Source organism: Protopterus annectens, chromosome 16.part0 (assembly GCF_019279795.1).
Source record: "Protopterus annectens isolate FY-2018-M chromosome 16.part0, PAN1.0, whole genome shotgun sequence".
NCBI lineage: Eukaryota > Metazoa > Chordata > Ceratodontiformes > Protopteridae > Protopterus > Protopterus annectens.
The window spans coordinates 852,280,232-852,307,731 of record NC_056750.1 but is presented as its reverse complement, the minus strand read 5'-3'; the positions used below and the strand labels follow the sequence as shown (position 1 = coordinate 852,307,731).

Below are 27,500 nucleotides of genomic sequence, written 5' to 3'. Positions count from 1 at the left end.
CTTGAGTCCACCATGGAAAACTGGTAGCTAGGGACTCTGTCCCAGTGATGGAGGATAGTGAAAACGGACATCAGATAAAGAAGTCATGTACTCCCCATAACGTTACATCTGTGGTGTCCATTTTCATTCTTACTCAACTCCACTTCCACCAACTGCCAACCTAAGACTTCTGGAGGACTGAGTGTTTATAGGTTCATAGGTTCGTACTAGGCTGTCTGCCCAAGGGCATTTATAAGCCTAGCCCATAGTTATTTGGCTTTCGCCACCCCTTTAGTTTGAATAAAACTATGCCTATTATTTTGCTGTGCCTCTGTCAAGCAGTGACACTGAAGTAATCCCTGGGGTATATCTGCGATCCCCCATCCATTGGTCAAGATTCCTCTTGAACAAGGCCAGCGAGGTGCTCTGCCTCACATGTACCGGGATTTTGTTCCACAGCATAGGGAGTCTCTGGGTGATGAATCTGTCCCTCCAGCACGTTCTATTAATAACCGTGTCAAGGTTTAAGTCTCCCGCCCTTGTGGTTCTGAGGGATCTAGATTTTTTGAGGTGAAGCATATTCATCAAATCAGGGTTTGACATGGCCTTATATGTCAGGCACAGGTCACCTCTGAGCAAGCGGTATGAGACTGAATAGAGCTGGAGTTCTTTCAGTCGGGCAGCATAAGACATATTTTTGAGACCCTTTATCCTTTTGGTGAGGAACTTTTGGGGCCTTTCCAGCTGCTGCAGGTGTCGGGTCAGATACATTCCGAATGGGGCATTGTACTCAATCATAGGTCTAATGAGTGATGAGTACAGGGGGACGATGACCTCCCTTGATCTAGATGTGAATCCCTTCATGATCAGGTGGGCAATGTAGAAGGTTTTCCTAACTACTTTAGCAACATGAGTGTCAAACGAAAGGCTACTGTCAACCTGGGTCCCCAGATCCCTGATGACTTCTTCTGTGCTCAGTGGATTGCCACCTATATGGTAGCTAGGGGTAACCTTGTTTTTCCCGAAGGGTATGACTATGCATTTCTTGGCATTTAACTTTAGGCCATGGCTGTGGCACCAGTTATCTGTTTCTGTGAGGCCCTTCTGAAGGATATCTGTGTCAGATGTGTTTTCGACTATGGCGCCCAATTTGCAGTCATCTGCAAACTGTCAGCCATAACCCTCCTGTGTTTGCTTGTACTTCAGAAAAGTAGATGCCGAACAAGAGTGGACCCAGGACTGATCCCTGTGGGACACCACTTGTGACAGGCTTTGAGTCTGACATGGCTCCAGCAACTCTGACCCTGTGGGTTCTGTCACTTAGCCAGTTTGCAACCCATCTTGTGATGTATGGGTTTACATTCAAGCTGATGAGTTTTTCGATGATACCTGAGTGGGGTATTGTGTCTAAGGTCTTTGCCAGGTCAAGGTAGGCTGTATGGACTGCCTTTCCCTCATCAATGGCCTTGGTGACTGTCTCGAAAAAGTCAACCAAGTTTAAAAGGCATGATCTGCCTTTGACAAAGCCAAACTGGGTTGGATCCAAAGTCTGCAAGTTCCCTATGTCTTTATTTATGAGTTCCATTATGATCCTCTCCATGGCTTTGCAGATAAGGCTTGTCAAGCTAATGGGACGGTAATTCCCAGGGTCGGTGGAGGCACCGCCCTTGTGAAGTGGGACCACAGTCGCCGTGCGCCACTCCTTGGGTACGTATCCTGAGGTGAGGCTAAGATTAAACAGCTGTCCTAACTGCAGGTTTAATTCCTCATTGAGTTCGTGTATACTTTATCCTGTATACTTCTTTTTTATGACTTCCAGGTATGACTTCTAAATAAACTCCTTTCATCTTTTACTTTCTGCTAAAGCAGCAAACAAGATCTGAGGTAATTGGGGGGGGTAGTGGACTGTGGGTAAGGGAGAAGCTGAAAAGATTTTGTTGCCATGAGCTTTGACAGCAGCTGAGTCACATTCGATGAATTGGATCAAAACCCAATGGGTGAGCAAGAATGAAAATGGACAACACAGATGTAACATCATGGCGAGTATACAACTTCATTTTTCATCGTGTAGTGTATGCCTCTTGGAATATGCTGCGGTGGTACGGCGGTAGCGTTGTTACCTCAGCAATAGGTTCTCCCGTTTGATTCTTGGCTGGGCTTCGGAGTGCCTTCTGTGTGGAGTCTGCATGTCCTCCCCGCGGTTGGGTAGCGTTCGAAAGACTTGCGTGCGTAAATGGGTGTCCCTTCGTTGAAGTTTGGGAGTCGAGCTGGCACCTTGGAGTTTCATAAAAATCTACTTCCAATCATTAGCGTACCGGAATTCTGCTGAGGCGACCCCTTACCGGGAAAAAGCTGAAAGACCAATAACAAGTATATGCCTCTTGGCTCTCCATCTGCCATTTATTTGTACTTTTTGGCTGTAGGCTTCATTCTATTGAGTTTAATCTTCATTGTGTAGACAAGATGACATCGTACTGTTCTGACAATTGATTTTTTTTCTATTTGCCTTGTATATGTTAACTTATTGGGAATCTGTCTCAACCCATGTATAGGAGCTCTGAAGGCTGTTCACCATCTTCATTAAATTATTTCGCAGATGCACTTCTTGAAAGTCACTTGTTTTGTTGAGTCTGTAATATCACTGTCAACTGTGCTTTCAAATCTATCATGTCATATGTTTACTGTATTTTTAAAACTTTATAAATCCAAGCAGCAAACAACCTCTTGACTGAAACTTTTAGTACCTTTTTCAAGCTTTGGTGAAGCAAAGTCTATTTTAAAATGCCAAAAAGGTGGTGTGACTGTAGAAAACTGTCTTTCTGAAAAAACTCCCTAAGTTCTGCCAGTGTTATCTGATGCCAGTTGATTGGGTGTGAGTGGGAGATGGTAACTACGGTGCTTCATACAGTACAGAAGGTAGCTGGCTGTTGTACTTGCTGTGCTTCGGATTTGTTGCAGACGTGGTTCACTTATCATACTGTGCCTGTTTGGGAATTTGGCTGAGTATTAGTCAGCCGCTAGTTAATTAAATGATGCAGGACATGAACAATTTTCCATGATGCCAATTAACTTTCTTTGCGGAATGGTGGCTCGTGACCTGTGCATCTCTGTCCATTCTATAGCTGTCTTTAAGTACTGTATTGGAACTATGATGTTTGCTGTAGAAACTTTTAGAGCCAAGCATTAGGAACCTTTAGTAGCTGTCAAGCAGTTAGGAAATGTTTCTTCTATTGTTGCCTTAATGTTGCTGTTGTGTGTTTTAAGCTGCTATTCCAAGACCACTAATTACAGATGTCTGCTGAGTATTGCACAGTAAGCAGCATATTAGCAGAGTGTGCCATTCCTTAGTTGTAAAATACTCGCAGAACTGGCTCTAACAACTTTTCTGTGTGCTTTGTTTTTGTATGCAACTGTTGAACCTCCCTGGATCAGGCTTTGTTCATTTCATTCATGTGTTGGAAATCCCCAGTACAGGCACATAATTGTCCAGAGATGATGTCAGCGAAGTTGCCATAGGAGTTTGTGTTACTCTTACCAACATCCAGGAAAAATGGGTGCATTGGTATAGGCCCTCTGACTTTCCTCCTGGGTGGGGGACATGTAGCCTGCATTGACATGGTGGGTGATAGTGTGCCTTCGTCCATGTGAATGCTTGCTCCCAAACACCTGTGATTTGGTACTGCATGCATGGTTTGGTGGCTGAATATTTAGCTGAAGACTGTCCTTGTGTTGCCACCCTTAACGTCTGCGATTGTAGCATTAGGTTTTGTTTTGACTGGCACCCCCCCCCCATCTTGTTTGTGCCAACTCCATGAGAAACTCGAGCTGCTAATTGCATTTGGATTGCCTGGGTCATTGGGCTTTATCCCTCTAAACCAGCTAAGCTGGCTTGGCTTCAGCTTTAGTCTGTGGAATGGAAATACAGGGACGTACATCAATAGTCATTGCCGATTTCTGATGCCTGAGAAACCTAGAGATATGCACAGCTGCTGTCCTGCCTTAAAATTTTGCCTGTAGAATAAGGTAGTGATGGGTAATACACTTAGAGCTGTGCACAGGAAGGACAGCGGATGTATGTAAATGTTTGACTGTTTTCTTCTTTTGATTTTTAGGTGTGGGAAAGTCTTGCCTTTTACTGCAGTTCACAGACAAACGTTTCCAGCCAGTCCATGACTTGACAATTGGTAAGAAATTAGTTAATTTTTTTCACTGTTAAATGAATAATTTGCTTTGGGGACTGTGTAGACAAAAGCTTGATAAGATGACTGCTAGAGCTATGTTTGTAAGCTACCTTTGTAATGCTCACACTACAACACATTCCCATCATATTTACATTTTTTCCATTTGGTGTTGATTTACATCTTGTTTCTGCCCCTGCCTCTCTGCCCATCCCTTCACCCTATATCCCTTTTGAGTGCTCTTCACAACCGCATTAAAAATATTTTATTGCAGTAGCTGAAGTAGTTAATGGAGATTGCATAGCTGCTTTGCAAATGTTCCTTGTATTTGACACCTGAAGTACCCAGACACCTGAAACACAGATTCCTGCTTTACTGTTCTCAACGCTGGTAATGCTGCTTCAGAGGACTGATTGATTAGTGACAGGCCATAGAAAAAATGGAGGCTGTCAGTTCAGTTCTAACACGCATTTTCGTTCCTCTGTATAGTGAACAAATGTACTAAAGCACTTGTATTACGGTGTTAACAAATGTGAATACAATGAAGTGTAGAGGACAACTTTCCAGACCTGATGCAGAAGTCCAGCTAAAGGAGATGTCAGTGCTGATCTCCCTCTGAACAACACCTGATCTGATGAAGAGAAGGTCCATCCTGTTAAACAGTATATCCCAGTGCTTATGCATTGCTGTTACTTGGCAGCCATAAATTTCCTGGGTTACTTAATACCCTCCTAGAAACAGTCTCTGTAAATCTTGACTGTTGCTTCAGTGTTCATTAGAGGAAACATGGCCCAAGGATGTTATGGCTCTTATATTAAAGACTACTGCTGAAAGGGAGTTAAAATATTTTGAGATTCTTTCTCTTGATTTTCCTTTCTTCTGGTTCTCACTTTTATATTTTAAAATGTTTTCTGTAAGATTATTTTTTTATGTTGCTTGGATGCACCCTCATGCACGGAATGTATATTCCTTAAGTGTCTGAGAATGGAAGATCCTCCTGTTGAGACGCTTGCCAGGTGCTTTTGGGTCTCGCATATGCTCGTAAACCCTATGAGTGCTCTCTACTTTAAGGTTGTTTTGGTAAATTATTTCAAAGTAGAAAGCAGCAATTAAAATATTTGATAGAGCCGTCTGTTAAGGATTTTGGTGAGCCATCCATCCTTTGGATAAGACTTAAAACTGAAGCTCTGTCTCCCTAAGTTGGTGGTAGTTTGTGGGATGTTAAAAAAAAAAAAAAAAAAAAAAAAAAAATGTTGTCTACCTTATTTTCAAGACAATGTATGATTCTATGTTTTGATACTATCAAATTTCCATACTGAAAGTATTTAATCATTTCCTTGAATTGTTTTGTGTTATGGATATTTTTTTACTCCTAGATGTATATTACTTATACTAAAATCTTCTTATCTTGTATGCTTAATGCTTTTGTTTGTTGTGTATTTGTATTCTCTAATCTTGTTTTAACCAATGGAGCTTTTCTCCCCGGGCCTCCACTGAAAATGGACATATATCCAGCTGGACAAGCCCGGTCAACAAATGTAAAATAAAATGAAAATAAATAAATGTAGAAGATCCGCACAACGCTTATCAAAAAGAATGGAGATCCTTTACTAATATATAAAATTAACTAATTTACAAAACCTTTATGTATGTACGAATATTTCTGTATGTACTGATAGGTAAATATAAAAATCTGTTTACACATATTCATGATTTCCTTTACAGTGATGCTGAGTTTTTATCCCTATTTAGACCTCCACTTCTTTTTCCATAACCACCACCTGATTTTACTTAATCTTGTTAAAAATCCATTTGCCATTTGTGGCATTCTGAGGCCACCAAATCAAAATCAAATCCAGTGACATGAGGCCAGCTGTGCCAGGAGAAGTAGGGTAGTGAATGTATAACCCATTTATTTATTTTTTTATTTTACATTTGTTGACCGGGCTAGTCTAACTGGATACATGTCCATTTTCAGTAGAGGCCCAGGGAGAAAGGCTCCAACACAGATAAGACGGACCAAGTTTTTTTTTTTTTTTTTTTTTAACTAAGAAATATACAAGACATAAGATGCTATTTCTACACATTTCATAGAGCTATTTACAAAAAGTAGCGCAAGATACTTACTTGTAATAATAACCAAAAAAAGTATCTCCTTTCTGGTTTAACATTTTCCTTTTGCACTACAGGACCTAAGTTTTTTGGAGAGAAATAGTAAAGGTATTAGTAGCAGTACTGATAGGTTAGTCACGGTTACAACAAGGGCAAGCCAGTGTGTATTAAGGAAAACTTTAAGTTTGAAGAGTGATAAGGTAGGAAGGGAAGTAAGTTCACTAGGTAGATGGTTCCAGTGTTTTTCCAGTTCGAGAACAGTGAGTCACCTGCCATGTTATTAGACTTGTTAATGTTAACTAGAAGTTTATTGGATGAACGTAAGATATTAAGATTTTTATAAGGAGTTATGAGAGTATTTGAGTATTGTTAGGTTGGTAAAGGATTTTATAGTCAATAATAAGTTGGTAGAATTGAAGCTGATTTTGTAGTTAAAGCCATCCAAGTTGTCTGAGGTTATGACAATGGTGGGTTCTGAAGGGTTTACCAGTAGCTAATTGGTAATGTTGTTATAGGAGGTGGCTAGTTTGAGGAGATTAATTTTTGATAGGTTGGTATATATTGGTGAGGCATAGAGAAGAGTAGAGATTAGATGGGAGTGGGCAATGGTAGTTCTTGCTATTGGTGTAAGGAATAGTGTGACTCTATACAGGGAGCCCATTTTTCTGTTAACTGATTTTATAGTGTTAATGTGGGTATCAAAGTTAAGGTTGTTTATTGTGATCCCTAGGAGTTTTGTAGTAGAGTCAGGGGCTATGAGTGCCACTTTCAGAGATAGAGAACTCTATAGGTGTGGACCTATGAATAGGAGTAAAGAGCAGGAGCTGTGTTTTTTTGAGATTCAAAAGGAGACCGCGTTTCAAGAACTAGGTCTCAGCTATGTTAAATACTTTCTGGGTTTGGGATTGCAGTTGAGAAGCAGATTTAGCTGTGCAGATTGAAGTAGAATCATCTGCATATTGTATACAAGTTGTATACAAGTTGCATTGGGAATAGCTAAGTAGAGATCATTAATGAAGACTGAAAATGAGATGACCTAGAATGGAGCCCTGGGGGGCACCCAATGTGACAGGCAGGTGGGTTGATAGATTATTCTCCCAGAGTACTGCCTGTTGCTCAGGTAGGATATGAACCATTTTACGGATAGACAATCAAGGGAAAGTGATTTGATAAGATAGATAAGCAATGTATGGTTTACCACATCAAAAGCCTTTGAAAGATCAATAAATAGAGCTGAAGAGAGTACATTGTTGCGGTTTCTATAAATGGTGTCTGTAAAGGATAAGAGGGCAGTAGTGGTACTATGGAATGGCCTAAAGCCATGTTGGCTTTTAGCTAGTATGTTATTGACAGGTTTCCCATTAACTAATGATGAATACATTTTTCCATTATTTTTGCTAAGGGGATAGAGCAGTGGGCCGATAGTTGGAATATTCAATTGAGTTGCCACCTTTGTGTAGGGGGATAATGTGTGAGAAGTTCCAGATGGCAGGGGATGGATCCTTCCTTAATGGTTCTATTTATCAGGATTGATATTGGATAAGCTACAGCTTTAGTTGCTTTTTGTAGATATTCAGCTGGGATCTGGTCAGCAGAGGGGGAACAAGGCTTAAGTTTTGCTAGGAGCTGGGATCTGGTCAGCAGAGGGGGAACAAGGCTTAAGTTTTGCTAGGAGTTTGAAAATGAAGTTTGTAGAGATGGGTTGTAGTTGGAAGGCAGGTAGAGTGCTAGTCATGGGGGTAGGAAGGCTGGGGGTATCGGGATAGTTGACTGGCTAGAGATTGGATGGCTTCTGTGAAGGAGTTAGTCATTAGCAGTATAGGAGGGAGTCTCCTGATTAACTCCTAAAGGGATTGGTGTACTGGAGTGTCCTTGATGTAGGAGTCTATTGATACTAGCCCAGAATCTTTGGGAGTTATTTTGGTGTGTTTGCTGTATTTGTCAGTAAAAGATTTCTCTATCTAGAAAAATTGATTTTTTAGTTGTTTGTATTTGTCTAAATTTTTGTTGATCTAATGTGCTTTTAGTAGTATGCCACTTAGTCCAGGCTTTATTTAGAAGTAGGATTTTTTGTTTGGTATCTTTGGTGAGCCATGGGGCAGGTTTTGACCTAATTCTTACTTTATGTTTGGGTGCAATGCAGGTCTAGGATAGTTAAATATTTGGAGTTTAAATATAAGACAGCATTTTCCAATGGGAAGGTTTTTAGACCGGTCCAATCGCAGGCACGGAGTTCTCTCTGGAATAGTTCTTGGTTAAAATGTTTGTTGGAACGTATAGTTCTATATGATGGGTGTAAGATGTCTGTTCTTTGCCTAATTATATAGGTCAAGTGGTCACTTACATCATTGGGGAAGATGCCTATTTTGTAGGTTTGGTGGTAATTAAGTATCCAATCTAAGATGCTCTCCTTTTGGTTTGGTTTATTTATTAGTTCTAGTAGGGGAGGTGATAGTCTGAGAGAAGCCATGAAGGTAAATGAGTAGTGGAATGTTCAGTATTGATGCACTTCCAGTCAATATTGACATCGCTTAGGATTATAGTTTCTTGTGGTAAGGTTGCAGGGACTCTGCTAAAAATGTTGTCTAAGGAGTTAATGTTATTTCCAGGAGGTAGATAGATACATAAGATATTTATGGATTTACTAGGATTAAGCTGAATCTTGGAAATAAGGACTTCAGTATTACTGTTCTCAAGTGAGTTATATGGTGAGGTGGTAACCTGTAGTCCATCTTTGTAAAGAATTGCTACCCCCCCCCCTTTTCTCCTAATACAGTCCTGTCTCAATGTTATATCCTGGTGGGATAATTTCATTCATGAGTTTGTGGTTTTAACCAAGTCCCTGTCAAGCATAGAATGTGAAGAGTATATGTGTAAGAGAGAATGGAGATTGGGAGCTTTATTGCTGACACTTTGGATATTGACATGTGCTATTAGGAGTGAGTTGGCAAGTTTGTTTAGGCTCAGTGTGATTATGGGATAGTTGGTAAGCAGATCAGCAGGTAGGACATTGGCTGGGCCTGGGTTAGGATGAATGTCACCATTTTGTAATCTTTTTTGTAGAATGTCCAATGTGTAATGTAGATTAGTAAATAGAAACTGAGCTTTTTTAGTTGTAGGATTATAGTATTTGATGTGGGACAGTCTGTGGAACTTTGCATGTAGGTAACTAGGTGAAGATATTCTATTTGTTATTGTGGGGGATAGTGAGGATGTGTGTGGCTGTTTGTGTAGGTGGGTAGTGGAAATGAGAGTAATATGGGTGTTCGAAGGATGTTAAGTGGTAGGCTGAGAGTATAACGGATATAAGTGTGGTATTGAGTAGTAGTTTAGTTAGTGTGGAGACCGCTGTGGTAGGCATCATGAAAACAATTAGTTGAGGGTTCTAAAGATGGGTAGGAAAGGCCTAAGTTAGAACAGACTAGGATAGAGGGGTAAGACTAGGAGATAAGACACTTATTAGTGATGGGTATAATTGGTTAAGTGGAGAAATGAGTGTGTGGTGTTAACTATCTCATTCATTGGATGGAGAGGAGGTTGTGCTTGAGTGGTATAAGTGTTGGACCACTGGGGGTGTGTGGGAATTGGGTGTAGGGTAGGGGAGCGGGAAGAGACAAGAAGGAAGAAACTCAAGAGAAACAAGCAACAAAATGCTGATTTTGAAAGGTAAGGCTATGTTTGTGTACATCTATATATGAGTAAATATAGAGATAAAGGAAAGTAGTGGGAGAGATGCTAGGGTAAGGGGAATGCTACTAGTAGAGGTGAAGGCTAATGTGGGCAATAGTATTAGCAAGATATGGGGAACAGTATAATGAGAACTTTCTACGAGCCACAGGGGTAGGTTTATGATGGTTAGCCTGGGTAAGGATGCCACCTAGTGGTCAGAAATATGTAGAGTACTTTACTATGGGTGTAATCTGGGTGGCCACGGTGGTGCCTCACAGCAAGAGGTTCTCCAGTTTGATTCTCGGCTCGGGTGTCTTCTGTCCGGAGTCTGCATGTCCTCCCTGTGGTCGTGTGGGTTTCCTCCGGGTGCTCCGGTTTCCTCCCACATCCCAAAGACATGCAGTAGGTGGATTGGACACTCCAAATTGGCCCTAGGTGTGAGTGTGTGTGTGCCTTCTGTGGAAGGTTGGGCACCAGGCTGGCAACTCGACACCGTAAAAGTCCACTGCCAATCATGAGCGGACAGGTGATCTGCTGTGGCAACCCCTAATTTGGAAAAGCCGAAAGAAGAAGACGACTATGGGTGTAATCTGGTTGGAGAGTCGAAGGACAAAGAACAGTTAGGGAGCTTATATTAGCAGTTAGAAAGGTATACTGGTTGTAGGGTAAAGAGAGAAAGTCTGCTGGCTGTCCAGGCTGGGGAGCACTTTTTACACCTCCATAAAATAGTAGCAAACTAAACTTTACTGCCAGGTGTACGATGACACCTACTTTCTTCCTTTTTTGAAGGGTTCAGGAATAAAAGGCAAACAGATGATGCAGCAGGAAGGTTTGGAGAGGGTCCTTAGTCGACAGGCAGGATTATTCTACAGACTTAGTGCAGTCTAAGCAAGTTGGGTAGCAAAGTACTTTTAGTTGGGTAGCAAAGTACTTTTGGGAGAGAGAGCGAACAAATATGTATTGTAGTAAAAAAATAGCGTAAGCAGTTAAAATACACACAAAAGCATTCTCTTTAAGTAGTTACAACACATATGAAAGCATTCTCTCTAACTATGGTAAGCACAGAGCAGCTTATGGCTAGGTAGTTATTTGCTAGACACAGAGGTACATTTCTTGCTAACAGATCTTTGCTTAATCATTCTAGCCAACACAGCTAACTGTAATTTTGTAAAGAATTGTCATTTGTATCTCAAATTGATTTGTATAGATGCTTGTGTTGAAAAGAATGTGCTTGTAAAGTTACTTGTGGTAAACCTGTATCAACAGTGTGTACTGCTGGACAGAAAAGAAATGTGCATGTGTATCAGACTGTACTGATCCACATCAAGCTAGTCACCCTATATAGAGCCAAACGATTCCTAACTCCAATAGCCAGACTCTCCACAGTCCATTCACACCTGCAATCCTCCATACTTTATTGCTCCCTAATATTCACAAACCTCTGAAAATCGACCTTAACCTATAATCATGCTACAATAAGATTGTAAAATATGCCACTAACCAACCACACAGTTCTCACCACTGCTCTGCTCTCACTCCGTTAAATTGGCTAGAACTCCCCTACCTTCTGTCACTGTCTACTAATCTTTAACCCACAGAATAGTCAATCAACCTAACTGCCCTGCTATTTCCAAGTTAGTCCAGCCCAATACCTCTCTCAGATCTTCTAACAGACTTCTGCTAAAGGTTTCCAACTCCCACAAACGTCATGGAACTCAGTCTATTTGCATAAAATTTCCAGATTCTGAAACACCCTTCCCAATACTGCAACTAAAATCCCTAATCCCCATCAGTTCAAGGTCCTTCTAAAGGAGCACCTTGCTAATCACTTGCTGTGCTCTTGCCACATGGCTCATTTCTTTCCCATACCCTTTACTAATACCCTTCAAGGTCCACCTACTTCGTACAACCTGTTATTCTCTGCAACTCCTGTACCCTCCCCGTCCGACCTGGAATTCTTGTTCAACTTCTCTTCTGGACTCTGCCATCTCCGTTCCATGTCTGGTATCAGCAGAATGCAAGACTTCCTCAGCTACAGACACGTTTCTAGCATACAACACTAATTTTTATTTATTTTATTTATTTTTTTATTTTACATTTGTTGACCGGGCTAGTCCAGCTGGATCAATTTCCATTTTCAGTGGAGGCCCGGGGAGAAAAGCTCCACAGATTAAAACAAGGTTATAGAAATTAAACATTTACAATAAATGCCTGTGACACAGACAGTGAGCAACAATGTATACATATTAGTCTAGATCAAGTAATAAAAAACATAGTGCCATCTACGTATTGAGAAAGGCATTAACTCCTTACAGTACAATTATGTGAGGATGGGGTATTACATAGTTTAAAGTGTATATACATACTTGTAAAAGACATTGTTTGTACCCCTTTTTTTTTTTTTTTTGACATATGAGAACAGTAGTAACAGTACAGTCATTAAGTCATGTGATCACCGAGAAAGATTGCAGTTTTGAAATAAGGAAATATGATAGTAGAAAGAAGAAAGTAGATTAGTCAGGATTGGTACAAGAGCAGAGCCAGAAGTTGTTCAGGTGTAAAAGAAGTTGTTTTTTAAAAAGATGAAAGGAGCCTAGAGAGGTAATGTGTGAGGGGAGGTTATTCCATATTTTGCCTACTGAGTTGGAGAAAAGGCAGTTACCTGCAGAATTTGTAATTCTAGTTGTGTTGACTTGTAGCTTTTCGGCAGAGCGCAGCTGTTTCAAGTTATTATAGGGAGTCAAGAGGTTGCTAAGAGCAGGTGTCTTTGATGGTTGATATAGAATCTTATGTGTTAAGAGTTGTTGATAGATGTTAACTGGGTAGTGTCCGAATGTTACTTGCATGTAATATTTGACTCTACTGCTGAATTTCTCTTATTTTCTTTGCTCAATGGCATTCTCTATCATTGTTGAATTGAATTTGAATGTGTTTTATGTATATAATCAATTACTTTTGTATACAACTCACTCCTGTATATAGTCTATTCTGTATTATATTTGTATTGTACAATGCATTATCTTTGTATAGTACAATCCAGAGCTTTTCTCCCCTGGTCTCCTCTGAAAACTGGCCCCTGGCCCATTCGGACACTACCCAGTTAACAAATAAAATAAATAAATTTATTAAATGTATACATTGTAACAGAAAATACTGGAAGAGAAGAGGTTTAAGCTCAGCTCAAGCTAGCTTTTGGAAATAGTGAGAAATTAAATTACTTTAATTTAGGTCATAAAACAATTTCAAACTTCTATCCTTCCAGAGTAAAATTCAGTCTTACAATTCTGTGAAAACAAGCACTAGGAAGCCTTCTGTATTGTCTTTTGTAGTGAAGTAATTGCTACTCTGGAAGGATAGAAGTTTGAAATTGTTTTGACTTTCAGAAGCTGCAACAGATCTGAGCAAAGGTGTGTGTGTGTGTTGGACATATATGCTAAAGCCTGTCCGTTTCTAGCAATGGGTGGTTGTATTGGAAACGGAAGTCAGATGACCAGATATATAGTGGATATAAAAAGTGTACACACCCTTGTTAAATGCCATGTTTTTGTGATGTAAAAATGTATACAGCCCTGTTAAAATGCCAGGGTTTTGTGGTATAAAAAAATGAGACCACAATAAATAATTTCAAATACTTTCCCACCTTTAATGTGACCTACAACCTGTACAATTTAATTGAAAAACAAATCTTTTTTGGGGGGGGGGGATATAAAAAATAAAAACTTACAGTAAGCTGGCTGCATAAATATGCACACCCCTAAACTAATAATTTGTTGTGTGCGCACACCCTTAAACTAATATTTGTTGAAGCACCTTTTGATTTAATTACAGCATTCAGTCTTCTTGGGTAGGAATTTATCAGCATGGCTCATCTTGACTGGGCAATATTTGCCCACTCTTCCTTGCAAAAGTGCTCCAAATCTGTCAAATTGCAAGGGCATCTCTTGTGCACAGCCCTCTTCAGGTCACCCCACAGAATTTTTATTGGATTTGGGTCTGGGCCATTCCAAAACTTGGTGAAGCCATTCTTTTGTTTATTTGGATGTATGCTTGGGGTCATTGTCATGTTGAAAGATGAAATTCCTCTTCAGCTTTCCAACAGATGCCTAAAGGTTGTGGGCCAAAAGTGACTGGTATTTGGAACTGTTCATAATTCCCACACCTTTGATTAAAGTCCCAGTTCCAGCTGAAGAAAAGCAACCCCAAAGCATGATATTGTCACCACCATGCTGCACCGTGGGATGGTGTTCTTTTGGTGATGCGACGTGTTGTTTTTGCACAAGATGTACCTTTTGGAATTGTGGCCAAAAAGTTTAACCTTATCAACTGCGCATAACACATTTTCCCACATGGTTTTGGGAGACTTGATGTATTGTTTTTCAAATTTTATCCTGGCCTGGATGTTTCTCTGTGTAAGAAAAGGCTTCCGTCTAGCAACCCTACCCCATAGCTCAGACATATGGAGAATACAGGAGATTGTCACATGTAGTACACAACCATTACTTGCCAGAAATTCCTGCAGCTCCTTCATTGTTGCTGTAGGTCTCTTGGCATCCTCCCTGACCAGTTTTTGTTTTGTCTTTTCATCACTTTTGGAGGGATGTCCAGTTCTTTGCAACGTTACTGTTGTCCCATGTTTTCTCCACTTTATGATGACTGTCTACACTGTGTTCCATGGTATATCCAATGCTGTGGAAATGTTTTTACCCTTCTGACGGATACCTTTCAACAATGAGATTGCTTTGATGCTTTGTAAGCTGTGTGTGAACCATGGCTTTTGCTGTACCAGGCAACTGAGTAAATGTCAGGAAAATCCTACTAAGACAGCTGAACTTTATTTGGGATTAGTCACAGTCTCTTTAATTGATGGCAGGTGTGTACCAAAGAAGACTGAATGATGTAATTAAATCAAAAGGTACTTTAGCAAAGTATTTAAGGGTGTGCACACTTTTGCAACCAGCTTGTACATTTTTTTTTTAATTTTTTTTTATATTTTTCCCCCTCACAGATTTGTTTGTTTTTCAGTTGAATTGTACAGGTTATAGGTCACATTAAAGGTGGGAAAAGTTTTGAAATGATTTATTGTGGTCTCATTTTTTTTATCACTAAAACCTGTCATTCTAACAGGGATGTGTAAACTGTATATCCACTGTATGTTATGTCCATCTGTAATACATCACTAAAATAATGTTTAATACTAGGAGAGACTGAAATCTCAGAGCAGTCTGTTTTTGTAACCTGACAAGGAAGGACCCCTCACCTACTTCATCTTGCCTTGTTATAGTAAGTAACCAGGGAATAATAACTCTTTAGATCAGTCAGGAAAATATAGTGAGATTTAAGTATTTTTCTTTAACTTTGTGAACCTGTCCACCTGTATTATTTTTAATAAATCATGTGAATGAAACTCTGGTGTTTATTATAAATATTTAGTATTTTCATGCTATTTTATTATTAAATATATTTAAACTTTCATTGTGGCTGGTCCTTTACAGAATATTTTAACCTTTGAGAGTGCTTATTTATTCGGTGACACCGAGGCCACTCCTGAAAGCCTTGCTGTTTGGTCAACATTACCATTTGTATTAATATTAATTTCACTGAATATAATTTGGTACCCTTGCAAGAGCCTTAGAGTAGCTGGCTTTGGAGTATCTGGTGGCAGTGTAACTACCTTATAATCTGGGCAGAAGGGGGCATAGCTAGTAAATTTGTGCCAGCCTTTCCCAGGTGTGTGTGTGCGTATCAGCTGCTTGGAGCAGGGGGGCATGAACCACTGGTTTCACAGAGAGAGTGGTGGAGAACTTGGCTTGGACACTCAGCTGAGGTCTCAACTCTATGGCTATGCCAGTGGGGAGTTTTATTGGGGATCTGGACAGAGAGAAATCCAGACCCTGGACTGTGTGTATTCCTTGTGTGCTGTTAAGGGAAAATGTACTCGATGCACTGAACTACATCTGGAAATACTAGGTGTATCCGTTTTTGTTCTAAGTGAAAGTCTCTCTCCAGTGTCAGTGGTGAGGATTTGGGCTCCGTGATTACTGACCCAGAGCGGGGACGTGTCAGCATTGTGAATAATTTCATTTATTGTTTCATTCCATATAACATAAAATGACACTTTTAACACATTCATTACTTTGTTCCATGTTTATTTTATCCACTTCACTTGTGGCTTCAACAAAATCTTTATGTAGGTTTCCCCATAGCTTTTTTTACTGTTTCACATTACAAAAACACATGTTCTGTTATTGTTTCTTCTTGACATTGTAAAGTTATTCTATCACTTTTTTCTTTATATGGCATATTTCCTTTTACTGGTAATTTATCTGTTACCAGACTCCACAAAAAATATTGACATCGTACTTTCAGACTCTAAACCATCTGCTCCTTATTTGTATAGTTTTAATTTTCATCTGTTAGATTTTCCCATGATTTACTTAGTAGTGTTTTATTATTACGTTCTAATACCATACTTTTTTTATGTATCTTCTGTTTTCCACAAAAATCGCTTATCTTGGTAACATTTTATTTTTACACTTGTGCATTCTTTTCTTTTACTCTTACCTTGCCCCAAAATGTATCATACTTGTTTTGTAACTTTTTGCCACTAATCTCTCTCATTTTGTGCAAATGTAAGGAAGTGGCATGTACCACTGGGTTAATTAACACTAAACCTCTTCTTTTATTTACATACAAAACCCTTATTTTTACTGGGTTTAAGTTAGAACCCAAAATATAAACAAAAACGTTTTCTGCAATAATCCCTTTTGAAAGTGTAAGCGTGTTTATTCCCATCAGTACTGAATTTGTCAAATAATAAGCCTTTTTTGAATAATTTATATATTCTCCAGAAAAGACGTTTGTTTTATTTTTCTTTTTTTTCCCCATTTTTTCCCCATTGAATGCTCTTTACAACTTTATTCCCAAATTTTATTCCGAACACAGAAATGTCATTCATTGTAAAATATACACCCTCAGTCTTTACTACTTCACCCAGTCTTTGCTTTTCTCTTTGTCTAAAGCCATCCTATCATGTGTAGACATTCGTAAATGCAAACTATTGCTTTTATCCAAATGTTTTTTGCAGTTATGTCATTTGCATATGTAAACAGAACTGGGATTCTTAACCCTTCAGGTGTTCTTTACCCCACCTCCTTTGTTTACTAATTTGTTTCATATACTGTCACATTCATAACTAATGCAAAGAGTATACAACTCCTTGGAAAATCCTGTCTTATGCCACTCTTCATATGTACTGCTTGGGTTAAGCAGGCATTTACAGGTGTTTTGACTTTATTATTATTACTGTACATCCTAACTCTTACTTGTATTTTCATTATTACCATAAGATTTCATTTCCAGTTGTGTCAAATGCCTTATTAAGGTCTCCTGTCATCATTTTCTTTTCTGTTCATAATATCCACAATTTTCCTGTCATTAATTCATGACAGCCCTCTCCCTTTATATTATATACATTATTTTCCATTTTAGTTTCAAATCTGTCATGTATTCTTTTCATAACTATCTTATTTAGGACTTTTGGTCCCCAATTTGTCTTCAGTCTTCCTTCTTTCATATGAATTTAAGTATTCTACCATATTATTCTTTGTACACAACCATTCATTCATAATCTTTTAAAAATATTTTTGCCAATCCCTTAAGTTTTTATACATTTCATACCCTATTCCATGTGGTCCTGTAGTTGAAGGTGGTGGGTTTGGCATAATGCTTAAGGTCTTGACCTCATACACACAAGGTACACTGTTTGATTCTGACCCCAGATTATTGACTAAGGTTGTAATGTCCTTTGGGGCAGTTACTCTAGTATTCACCTATGAAACTCTGTAGTGTATGCAGAGTTCTAGTAAAAAATATTATGGGAGATTAGCATAATGTTTAAGGTATTTACCTTACAGACACAAGGTGCAGGGGTTTGATTCTCACATGGGGTAATTGGCTAGACTTAAATGCCCATCAAGGGCAGTTAGTCTAGAACAAATCTATGAATTTATGAATCTATATTTACTTGCCTTGGTACTTTAGCTCATTTAAAGAAATCCTCTTTTCCAACTCTTTATTCTCTTAACTTTTTTTTTTTACATTCTGTTTTTTTATTTCTACCTTATTTTTTAACTTTCAACATTTATTGTACATATTGTACTAGACAATTCATAGTCTTTTCTGGAGTTTTTTTTCTCCTTTTACATTTTTTTATTTCTCTTATTAGTAAAAGGAAGATGATAGTGTAATCTGTTTAAGTAACTCAATACATCTTTTTCCTTGTAGAAAAATCCCTTTGGTTATACAACAGTTGTACTTTTTCTTTTTTTATTTATTTCCAGTTTGATTACCAGGGAAGTCCACTGGGCCCAGAGATCCTGTTTTCAATGGAGGCCCGGGGAGAAAAGCTCCATGAAACAGATTACAGTAAAGATAGCAGTCCAATAAAAATAAAACTACAAATGCATATCAATTACAAATTGTGGAAAGTATTGCCCATAGTGGAAAAATATCATGCCGATACATTTTAAGAAATTCACAGTGTCAAAAGTTATTTACAATATTTGCAGAGTGTGAGAGATCACATGGGAATTGGCTATAGAAGGTTATAGACAGCTGTAAGGTGCTTAGGAACTCAAAAGGTTACTCTCCCAGGGGCTTTTGTTGGAGAGTTTTAGGTGGGGAGGATGCAGTTACATTTCCATTTGGAGGAGAGGTAGGTGTAAAGCTGAGTTTTGAAATTTGTTTGACATTGTCCTTAGTATGGAAGGGAGAGAGTTCCATTTCTTACCGAAGGAGAGAAGTTGTCCAGTGGACAGTAAGTTTTGATGTTCAGATGTGAGAGCTCTATTTTGGGTATGTGGGGGAAGAATGTTAGAGCGGAACATTTGGTTGGATTAAATATTAGTCTGTGTGCTGTAGTGAGCTGGAGCAAATCCAGGTTATTTGTGAATTCTAACTATTTGAGGAATTGGAGGGTAACACAGTAATGAGTGGAATGTTTGGCTTTGGTGGCAAATGTAGAAATTTTGTTATAACAGCTTTCAAGTTTGGAAGTGGTGGAAGAGGATAGGTTAGTTAGCGGGGCGCTGTACAGAAGGGAGGGGAAGAGGTAAGAGGAGGCCAAGTATGCCTGGTAGAAGTAGAGGAAGTGGTTGTTCCTGTATAGCATACCTAGTTTTTGGTGAGTTTTCTTTATATTTTGCTGAATATGGATGTCTAACTGGAGCTCAAGGTAGTGTAGTGGTTAGAGTTTTGTCTTTATATGCGGGTGTTCATGGTTCGATCCCCAAGACAGGCAGCTTATTTTCTTACCTATGAACCTATAAGAAAAATCTTGACAATTGGATGGGAAACAGGAAATTCACCCTGAGGATCACTTCTCTGGCTCTGCTCGACAGGGGCACAGGAAAATAATTTTCTTGGGTGGCAAAAGCCAGTGTACCTTTTTGGCTAGGCATGGCTCTAGGGCCAATAGCGTAGTACTTGCCTATGAACTTAGCGGTCTGTCTATAGTTACACAGAGTAGTTTGGTAAAGGGAACAACTTTGATAGGAGAGTTGCTTTGGCTAAGGACTTGGAAGGAATTTATATCAAAAGAGAAAGATTTTGAGGGTGTGAATAGTAGTATTTTAGATTTGTTAGCATTGAGAGAGAGAGAGGTGATTTTTGGCACATCCAGATCTCAGTAGTTGAGAAGGCAGTCTGAGTTTTAGGAGTTCAGGGAGGTTAGAGGCAGAGTAGAAGTGTAGAGTTGGCTGCATATTGGATGATTTTGGCATTAGGAGTAGCAGAGTGAAAGTTATTGATAAAGATATTAAACTGCATTGTTCCGAGGATGGACCCCATGGTACTCTGGTAGAGGTGGGTAAGAAAGGTGAGGTGCCTTTTTTTCCATTTCACAGCCTGATCTCTATCTGACAGCTTGGGAACCAGGAAATTGTGTTTTGGGAGATACTTAGGTTTGAGAGGTGACTTGTAAGGTGCTTATTGGAAGCATTCGATACCAAGTTCCCAGAATCTCGGGCTTGATTGACAGTTTCTAAGAATAAGAGTAAAGCTGTTATGGTGCTGTGTCCTGGTTGGAAGCCATGTTAGGTAGGGGTAAGAAGTTGTTTTTTAGGCAGAAAAAGCATAGGTTGGAAGGGATGCATTTTTCTAGGATTTTGGAGATTGGAGAGAGAGAAGAGCTATAGGGCAGAAGTTTGAAATGTTGGTGTTTTTGCCTCCTTTGTGGAGCAGAAGAATAAAGGTTGGAATGTCAGTTTAGGGACCTAGGATTCCTTTATGGATGTACTAATTGGTATAGCTCTCCCAATTCATATCCTTTCAGCAGCAGACTTGAGAAAGGAAGAGGGGATGTTAGGTGGATTGGAGCAGGGTTTAAGTTTGGATAGAAGTCTTTTTATGTACTTAGTGGAGACCGGTATTAAGCTCAAATATAGGGGGGACATTATTTGGGAGATGGGTTGTTGTTGGGAAATGTTTTTGTTAGGTCAGATATTGACTCTAAATCAAGAGGTGAATAGTGAGGCTAATTAGAGGTCAGATTTACTTTGGTCCGGACAGGGGTTATTTTTGGAGCCTGTTTGTGGAGTTCCAAAAAAGCCTAGGGTTTTGGGGATGGTTGGACTGGAGCTTAGTGTAGTAGGCTTTATCTTTGAAGAGTTATTTTTTTGCAAAGTTTCAGTGCTGTGTATATTGGAGAAGGGTTTTGGGAAGTTTATTATTTTGGTAAAGCTTCCAGGATTTGTCTCTGATGCATAATTTGCTTCGTTTCTTTGGTTAGCCAAGGGGCAGTTATAGTTTTTATTTTCCTTGGTGGAACTGGGGAATATAGAGTGTCTAAGGAAGTAGCATTAGAGTGGTCCATGGCTTTATCGAGTGGAAGGGTTTTTAGAATGTTCCAATTCATTTGTTTGAGATAAAGAAGGTTTTGGGGTCAAATTTACTAAGGTTGTGGGTCTGAATATATTGATGTTGGTGTGGATGGGAGGTGGTTGCATGGTAAATGAAAGCTGGGAGGTGGTCGCTAATAGTCAGGGATGGTGCCAAAATTGGTAATTTTATTTGGATGGGTGACTAAGATCCAGTCGAGTAGATGCTGGGGGATTTGTTTTACTGTATCTGGTGATGGAGTGGGTTACTTGAGTAAAGTTAGAGGTTTAATGGACAGGTAGGGTATGGGACTGTTGATTTTATTCCAGTCTGTTTACGTCGCCTAGTATGCAAGTTTCAAGGTTAATTCAGACTGAGGCCCATTGGAGTATGTCTTCAAGGTTGGAGACATTATTTCCAGGTGGGTTATAAAGGACGATGATACAGAGGCTTTTGTGATTATTCATTTTTAATAGACGGACTGTTAGTTCTGCATTGGCGAATTTAGGAATAGGGTTTGGTAGGGGAATTGAGGTAAGTAGGTTGGAATAGATTAATGCAACTCCTCCACCTTTTTTCTTTGAGCAGTCACATCTAAGAGTGTGAAATCCAGTGGGTAGGATTTCAGTCAGAGATGTGAGGTTTGAGCCAAGTTTCAGAGATGGCTACAATGTCAGGTTGGTTATGACTCAGCCATGCTTGAAACTGATGTGCTTTGTTGTTGAGAACTCTGGGCATTGAGTGAAAAGGTATTGTAGGGGGATTGAAAGGTTAGAGGAAGGGGGAGGGTAATTGTTGTTTGTGGGTGGGTTCGGTTGGGTGAAAGTCTCCAGCTTAGTCGAGGTTATTGAAGGAAGTTATTTGTGTGTTTTGGTTTGGATTTAGGGTATTCTGGATGGTTTAGTATTTGTTTAAGAGTAAGTGTCTCAGCAGTAGTGGAAGTAATTTTAGGATTAAAAAGGTGCAGAGTGTTGAGCTGAAAGAGGATGAGATGGAAAAGAAATGATTATTTGTGTGAGGGAGGAGATGGTTTTGTTTGGGAGTATGGTAAGGATTGTTTGGGAGTATGGTAAGGAGTAGAGTGTGGAAGCTAATTGGAGGTTTAGGAGCTGGTGTGGTATAAAGTTACTAGAAGTAGTAGGAGGGAGATGGGGGTTTGGAGTGTTAGGAGCAGTAAGGAAAGCATGGTTAGAAAAAGGTAGTTTTAATATGGGAGGGTTTGTAGTTGGAGAGGAGCTGTGGGGTGAGGGGGTAGTGAAGGAGTGATATATTTCATTACTGTGGGTGAAAGGAGGTATAAGAGGAGAATGCTTTGATTGGATGGTTGACTATGGGTGAAAAGAGGAGGGGTAAAGAAGGGAAGGCTTTGACCAGATGGTTGGCCCTGTGGTTGCATGGGTTTCCTCCCACATTCCAAAGACATGCTGTAGGTGGACTGGACACTCTAAATTGGCCCTAGGCGTGAGTGTGTGCCTTCTGTGGAAGATTGGGTGCTGGGCTGTCAACTAGACACCGTAAAAAAACTCCACTGCCAATCATGAGTAGACAGGTGATCCACTGTGGTGACCCGTAACTGGGAAAAGCCGAAAGAAGTTAAACCACAATCGTATTTGGCAGCTACAGGGTATGTGTAGAATAACAGGTGTGCTGTTCCTTTAAGAAGTATTTCCAAGATCTGTGTGCGCATATAAATACCAAGCACGTGTTTGTTTCAGTGCCGTTTTGAAGGTGCAGCTAGAATGTTAACATCCATGTGCATGATAGCTTATCTCTTTATAAGCTAAAGTTACTTAACCTCATTTATGATTGTATAAAATAAAGCTGCTTGAACAAGAACCCACGATGCTCACCTGTTTTATCCTGATCTGCTGAGTGACACTATGAGTCTGCTTTTCTAGCCTCTTTAAAGGTATGCAGAACCCATTCATGGAAGCTTCTAATTTAAGTTTGTGCTGGGAGACTTTATTCCACCTTGTGATGTTTCCTTCATGTTGTTGAAGCTTACCCTCCCTCCCTACCTTGAGCAGCCAGCATATGCCATCAAAAAATGTTTATCTTGACCTCTTGTCTCAATGGCTTTAACTTCTTCTAAGTGGATTTTGAATAACAAACCTACATCCCTGCTTTTCCCCAAGGAGAAGGGTGGCTTTTGGGACTGCTCAGTCATTTGTGCCAAACATTGCTAATGAAACGAGCTGGACCCATTTTATCAGTTTGACAGTGTCGTTCATCCTGTAGCCAGTGATGATGCATGGATGCTCTTAGCTGGTTCATCTGCTGAATGGACAGAACTAAATCTTAACACAAGATAATTAGCTCAGTCTTTCACAGTCTCTCACTAGGGTAAGAAAGTTGAGCATGCCCCCTGCACGTGGCTGTCATTTCTTTGTATGTCAGATATGAAAAAACTCCTTCCTTCAATCATTAGAGCTCATTTTGTCTAGAGCACTGGCAACTTCTGTAGGTTCCTAGGTGTATACTAGGCTAACTTCTACCTGGGCATTTATTAGGCTACCCAGGCAACCCAACCCAGCTGCATCCCCTGGTAATGTGAGTGCCTTAATTGCAGGGGGGAGGTTGTTAGGCGGGGTATGTTAGGTTGCTAAAAAAATTGTGGGGGGGCATTAGGAAATGTTTACCGTTGACCTTTGTCTATAAGAGGAGACATGGGGGCCAGTTCTTGGGATGAATTTGTGATTTCCCATCCAGTGGTCAAGGTTACATTTGAATAGGGTTCTCATGGGTGAGGAGCCTATTCCAGAGCACAGGGATCATTTGAGTTGCATATCTGTCACACCAGCATGATGATGTTAGTGTTTCACTGTTGCAGTCATCACACTTGGGTTATCTGCCTGCAGGTAGCCCTCAGTCGGCCCGAATACCAGAGACTTAGTATTTCTGCATGGGTTGCTGTCACTTCAGGACTGACATCAGGTTGTCAGAGGTATAAAAACAGGCAGCTGAAGCAATTATATTGGTCTTTCTTGCTTAGGATCCTGAAGCAGAAGCAGTTCGCACGAGTGCCGGTCAGCCACTACCTGAGTTTTCGTTTCTGAATTGAGTCATCCTGAAGTCTTCTAAAGCCAAGTACCCCATTGGGGACCCTTTTTTTCTTGCTCTAACTGATGTCAAAAAAAAGTTAATTCTCGCCTGTGGAAAGCAAATAGCATACCGAGATTTCCATTCTTGCTGCGTCACCTGTTTAGGCCCAGACCACGATGTACCTTACTGTCTGTTTTGTGCCTTGTTCAACGCCCGAACTATTTGTCATCGGGCCCTTATTGTAGCTAAATACTTTCGTTCTCTATCTCTGTATTCCGAAATGGCTTCGGTAAGCCATCCAACTACAGATCTTCCGAAAAAATGTAAGGATAAAGACAGAGACAGACGCACAGGTCCAAAACTGCCAACGGCACTTCCCTTAAGCTAGTTACCAGTTCGCCAGTACTTGGGCCCTTTCGCAGCCCCTGACACCCACTTTGATGGTTTCGCATACCTGCTTCAATAGTTTTGCAGGCCGCTACCATGACCCGTTCTGAGTCCGGTATGCCGCGAGACTCTTGGACTACGGAACCTGCGGATGTCTCTACCTTGGATGGGTCCGGAGCCACTGTGCAGGCACCGGCTTCTGAGGAAGTTCTTCACATTACCGATATTTGACACAAAACGACTTATTTTGCATCTTCAGTTCTCTCTAAAACTAGAGTTTCTAAGGCCAAGAGTACGAGCTACGCCTAAAAAAAACTACTACCCAAACTTGCGTGCCTGCTTCCATGCCCAAGTCACAGATGCTTAAAATGGCGGAAGACCTTTATGCTGATTAGGGGAAGCCAGCCTTCCCCTGCTAAAAGAAAGAGATCTGTCCCCAGCAACTTTGACTGACCAAGAGTCTGATGACTGAGGTTTCAGAATATGAAGACTTGCCTTTATCTGCCTATGAGGATTCGGATGCAGAAGAATCTATTCCTTCTGCTTCCCCTCTAGAGGATTTTTCTTTTGGTGAAACCCTACATACCTTGAGAGGGCATTTCCACTGGGAATGCCAGGATTATCCTCAGTTCAAAAAGAGAGACTTAAGTTTTAGATTTACCACAGTACAGACCCTTGGCTATCTCTCCTGTTCTGGATGTTGTAGATGTCTTTATGGGCCCCATTTTAAATACTGACACTTTACCCCCTGCTCCAAGGAAACCAGACTGGTACTACAGAGTCCCTGACTCTCACAAATTTCTTTTCAAAAATCCTACTGCTGACGCAGAGGTCATCTCCCAAGGGCCTAAAGGAATAAAAGCTACTACAGTTAAGAATCCCACCCCTTCAGACAGGGATTCCAGAGCTTTAGTCAGATGGGGTAAGAAAGTATATACCTCTATAATTCTCGCCATTAGAGCATTGAATTGTCCGTTCCATATGCCGAAATACCAGCAACATACTATGGAACTTATTAAGCAAAAATTATCTGCTTTTCATGATTGTGCAGAAAATAAAGAATTACAGGAGCTTATGCATTCTACAAGCCAAGTCAGCAAGCATACCCTGCAGTGTGGTTTTGATGCCCTAGAAGAATCTTGCAGAGCAGCAGTCGCAGGTTCTGTACTTAGAAGGCATGCTTGGCTTAAGGAGCGCACCTTACCAGACCATGTCAAATCAAAATTACTGGACGCTCCCTTGAGCAAGGAAAATCTGTTTGGCACCAAAGCAGAAGAGGTCCTAAAAACGATGGAAGAAAAGGCTGTGTATGCAGACAGTCAAAGATTTTTTTGTAAGTGCAACCTCCAAGATTCAGTAGGCATTGCCCCTCGAAGCATTGGTCCTTTCCAGTCCCCTCAAGGCCATCTCAAACTAGACCCAGGGGAAACTGATTCCCCAGGCTATAGTCTCAGGGTGTGCAGAGATCTAAGCAATGGAGTACCTCCACTTCTAAAACAGGGAGTGCTAAGCCACCCCCTTATGGAAAGAATTCACAGTGACTACTGAACTTCGCTCCTCACCTGTGCCCAATTGCTCATGCCCTCAGGAGGAAAACTTGCCCATAATGAAAAAAACTGGACCTCCATCACTAACGATCGATGGGTCCTCAACATAGTATCCCAGGGGTACAAATTTTACTTCCACACACTGCCAACCCCATAAGAGTTCCCAGACCTTCCACCAAACCAGTGGGCAGAGGCACAAAACCAAGTTCAGTCCCTGCTCTCCATAAGGGCAATTCAGCCTGTTTCTGCAGAACAGATAGGCCAAGGTTTTTATTCCAGACTTTTCCTGGTACCCAGAAAAGAGGGCACCTGGCGCCCAATCTTGGACCTTTCCATTCTAAACACATTCTTGGTCATACCAAAATTCAAAATGCTCACCCTACAGCAGCTTCTCCCTATGCTGTCAAAAGATGCCTGGTTAACCACCCTAGACCTAAAGGAAGCCTATCTACACATCCCTATCAGGGAGTCGTGCAGGAAATATCTACGTTTCAGGGCAGGATGTATGCATTATCAGTTGGCTTATCCACTGCGCCCAGTCTTCACAAAATGCCTGGCTCCAGCCATTGCCTGTTGCAGACAGAGACCAGTTCAAATTTACCTTTACTTGGACGATTGCTTGATTCAGGCAGACAGTCAGGAAAAGCTGTTGCAGCACCTGACATTTGTAAAGGACCTTCTAACCTCCCTGGGGTACACTATCAACAAAAAGAAATCAAAACTAGTCCCCAGTCAAAAAATTGTATTCCTGGGAGCAAGGTTGAACACAGCATCCCAGATGATAGGCTTGTTTTTCTTGAGTAAAGAATATCTGACAGCTACTTCACCCAAATGGCCACCAGAACCCAGCTGTCCACAAGGAAAATCCTGCAGGCTCTAGGGTTCATGGCCTCTTGTATTCTACTAATTCCATATGCCAGACTGCATATGAGGAAACTTCAGTGGTACTTAAAAAGTCTTTGGTGCCAACATTCTCAGGACCTGGTAACTATAATACCTGTCAGACCTTGTCTCAGGACAGAGTTTTTTGGTGGGCAGCAGCATGCAACCACAACAAGGGACTTCCCTTTACTCAACCCCACGCCACCCAGATGCATCAGACTATGCCTGGGGGGCACATCTGGAAGGCCGGTGCATTCAGGGCCCCTAGAGCCCAAACCAAATTCACCTGCACATCAGCCAAAAAGAGAAGTTAGCTGTTCAGCATTCTTTGACAGCTTTCAGATCCCCTACTCTCACCAGGGCCCCTTCTGATAACCGACAACACCATATTGATGTGGTACATCAACAAGCAGGGGGGAACCCTCTCTTACCCACTCTGCAGGCTAGCTATGACCCTGTGGAACACAGCCTTGTCCATGCAAATTCACCTGCAAGCTCAATTCCTGCCAGGCAAACTAAACTTTCTGCCAGATGACTTAAGCAGAAATCTCCTAGACCCACATGAGTGGCAATTAGACGACTACACCTTCAGCCTTCTAACCCAGAAATGGGGTACCCCGAAGGTGGACATGTTTGCCTCCCCGTACAGTCACCAGCTCAGCATATTCTGCACCAGGGTACTTCACAGTAAGGCCTGGAAAGTGGATGCCCCTTCCTTTCAGTGGGTAAACCTCTCAGTCTGTGCATTTTCCCCTCTGCCTCTTCTTACAAGAGTGCTACTCAAGATATGGCAAGACAAACCAAGGGCAATCCTGATTGCCCCAGACTG

General features: G+C 40.7%; 1 protein-coding gene across 1 annotated transcript in view; it reads left to right on the top strand.

Annotated features, from left to right (window-relative positions):
- Nucleotides 1-27,500, top strand: part of RAB2B (RAB2B, member RAS oncogene family) — a 1,018,409-nt gene that overhangs the window by 78,749 nt on the left and 912,160 nt on the right. The window contains exon 2 of the mRNA XM_044058254.1: nt 4,092-4,163. Coding sequence (XP_043914189.1) covers nt 4,092-4,163 — 72 coding nt within the window. The remainder of the gene's footprint in view (nt 1-4,091; nt 4,164-27,500) is intronic.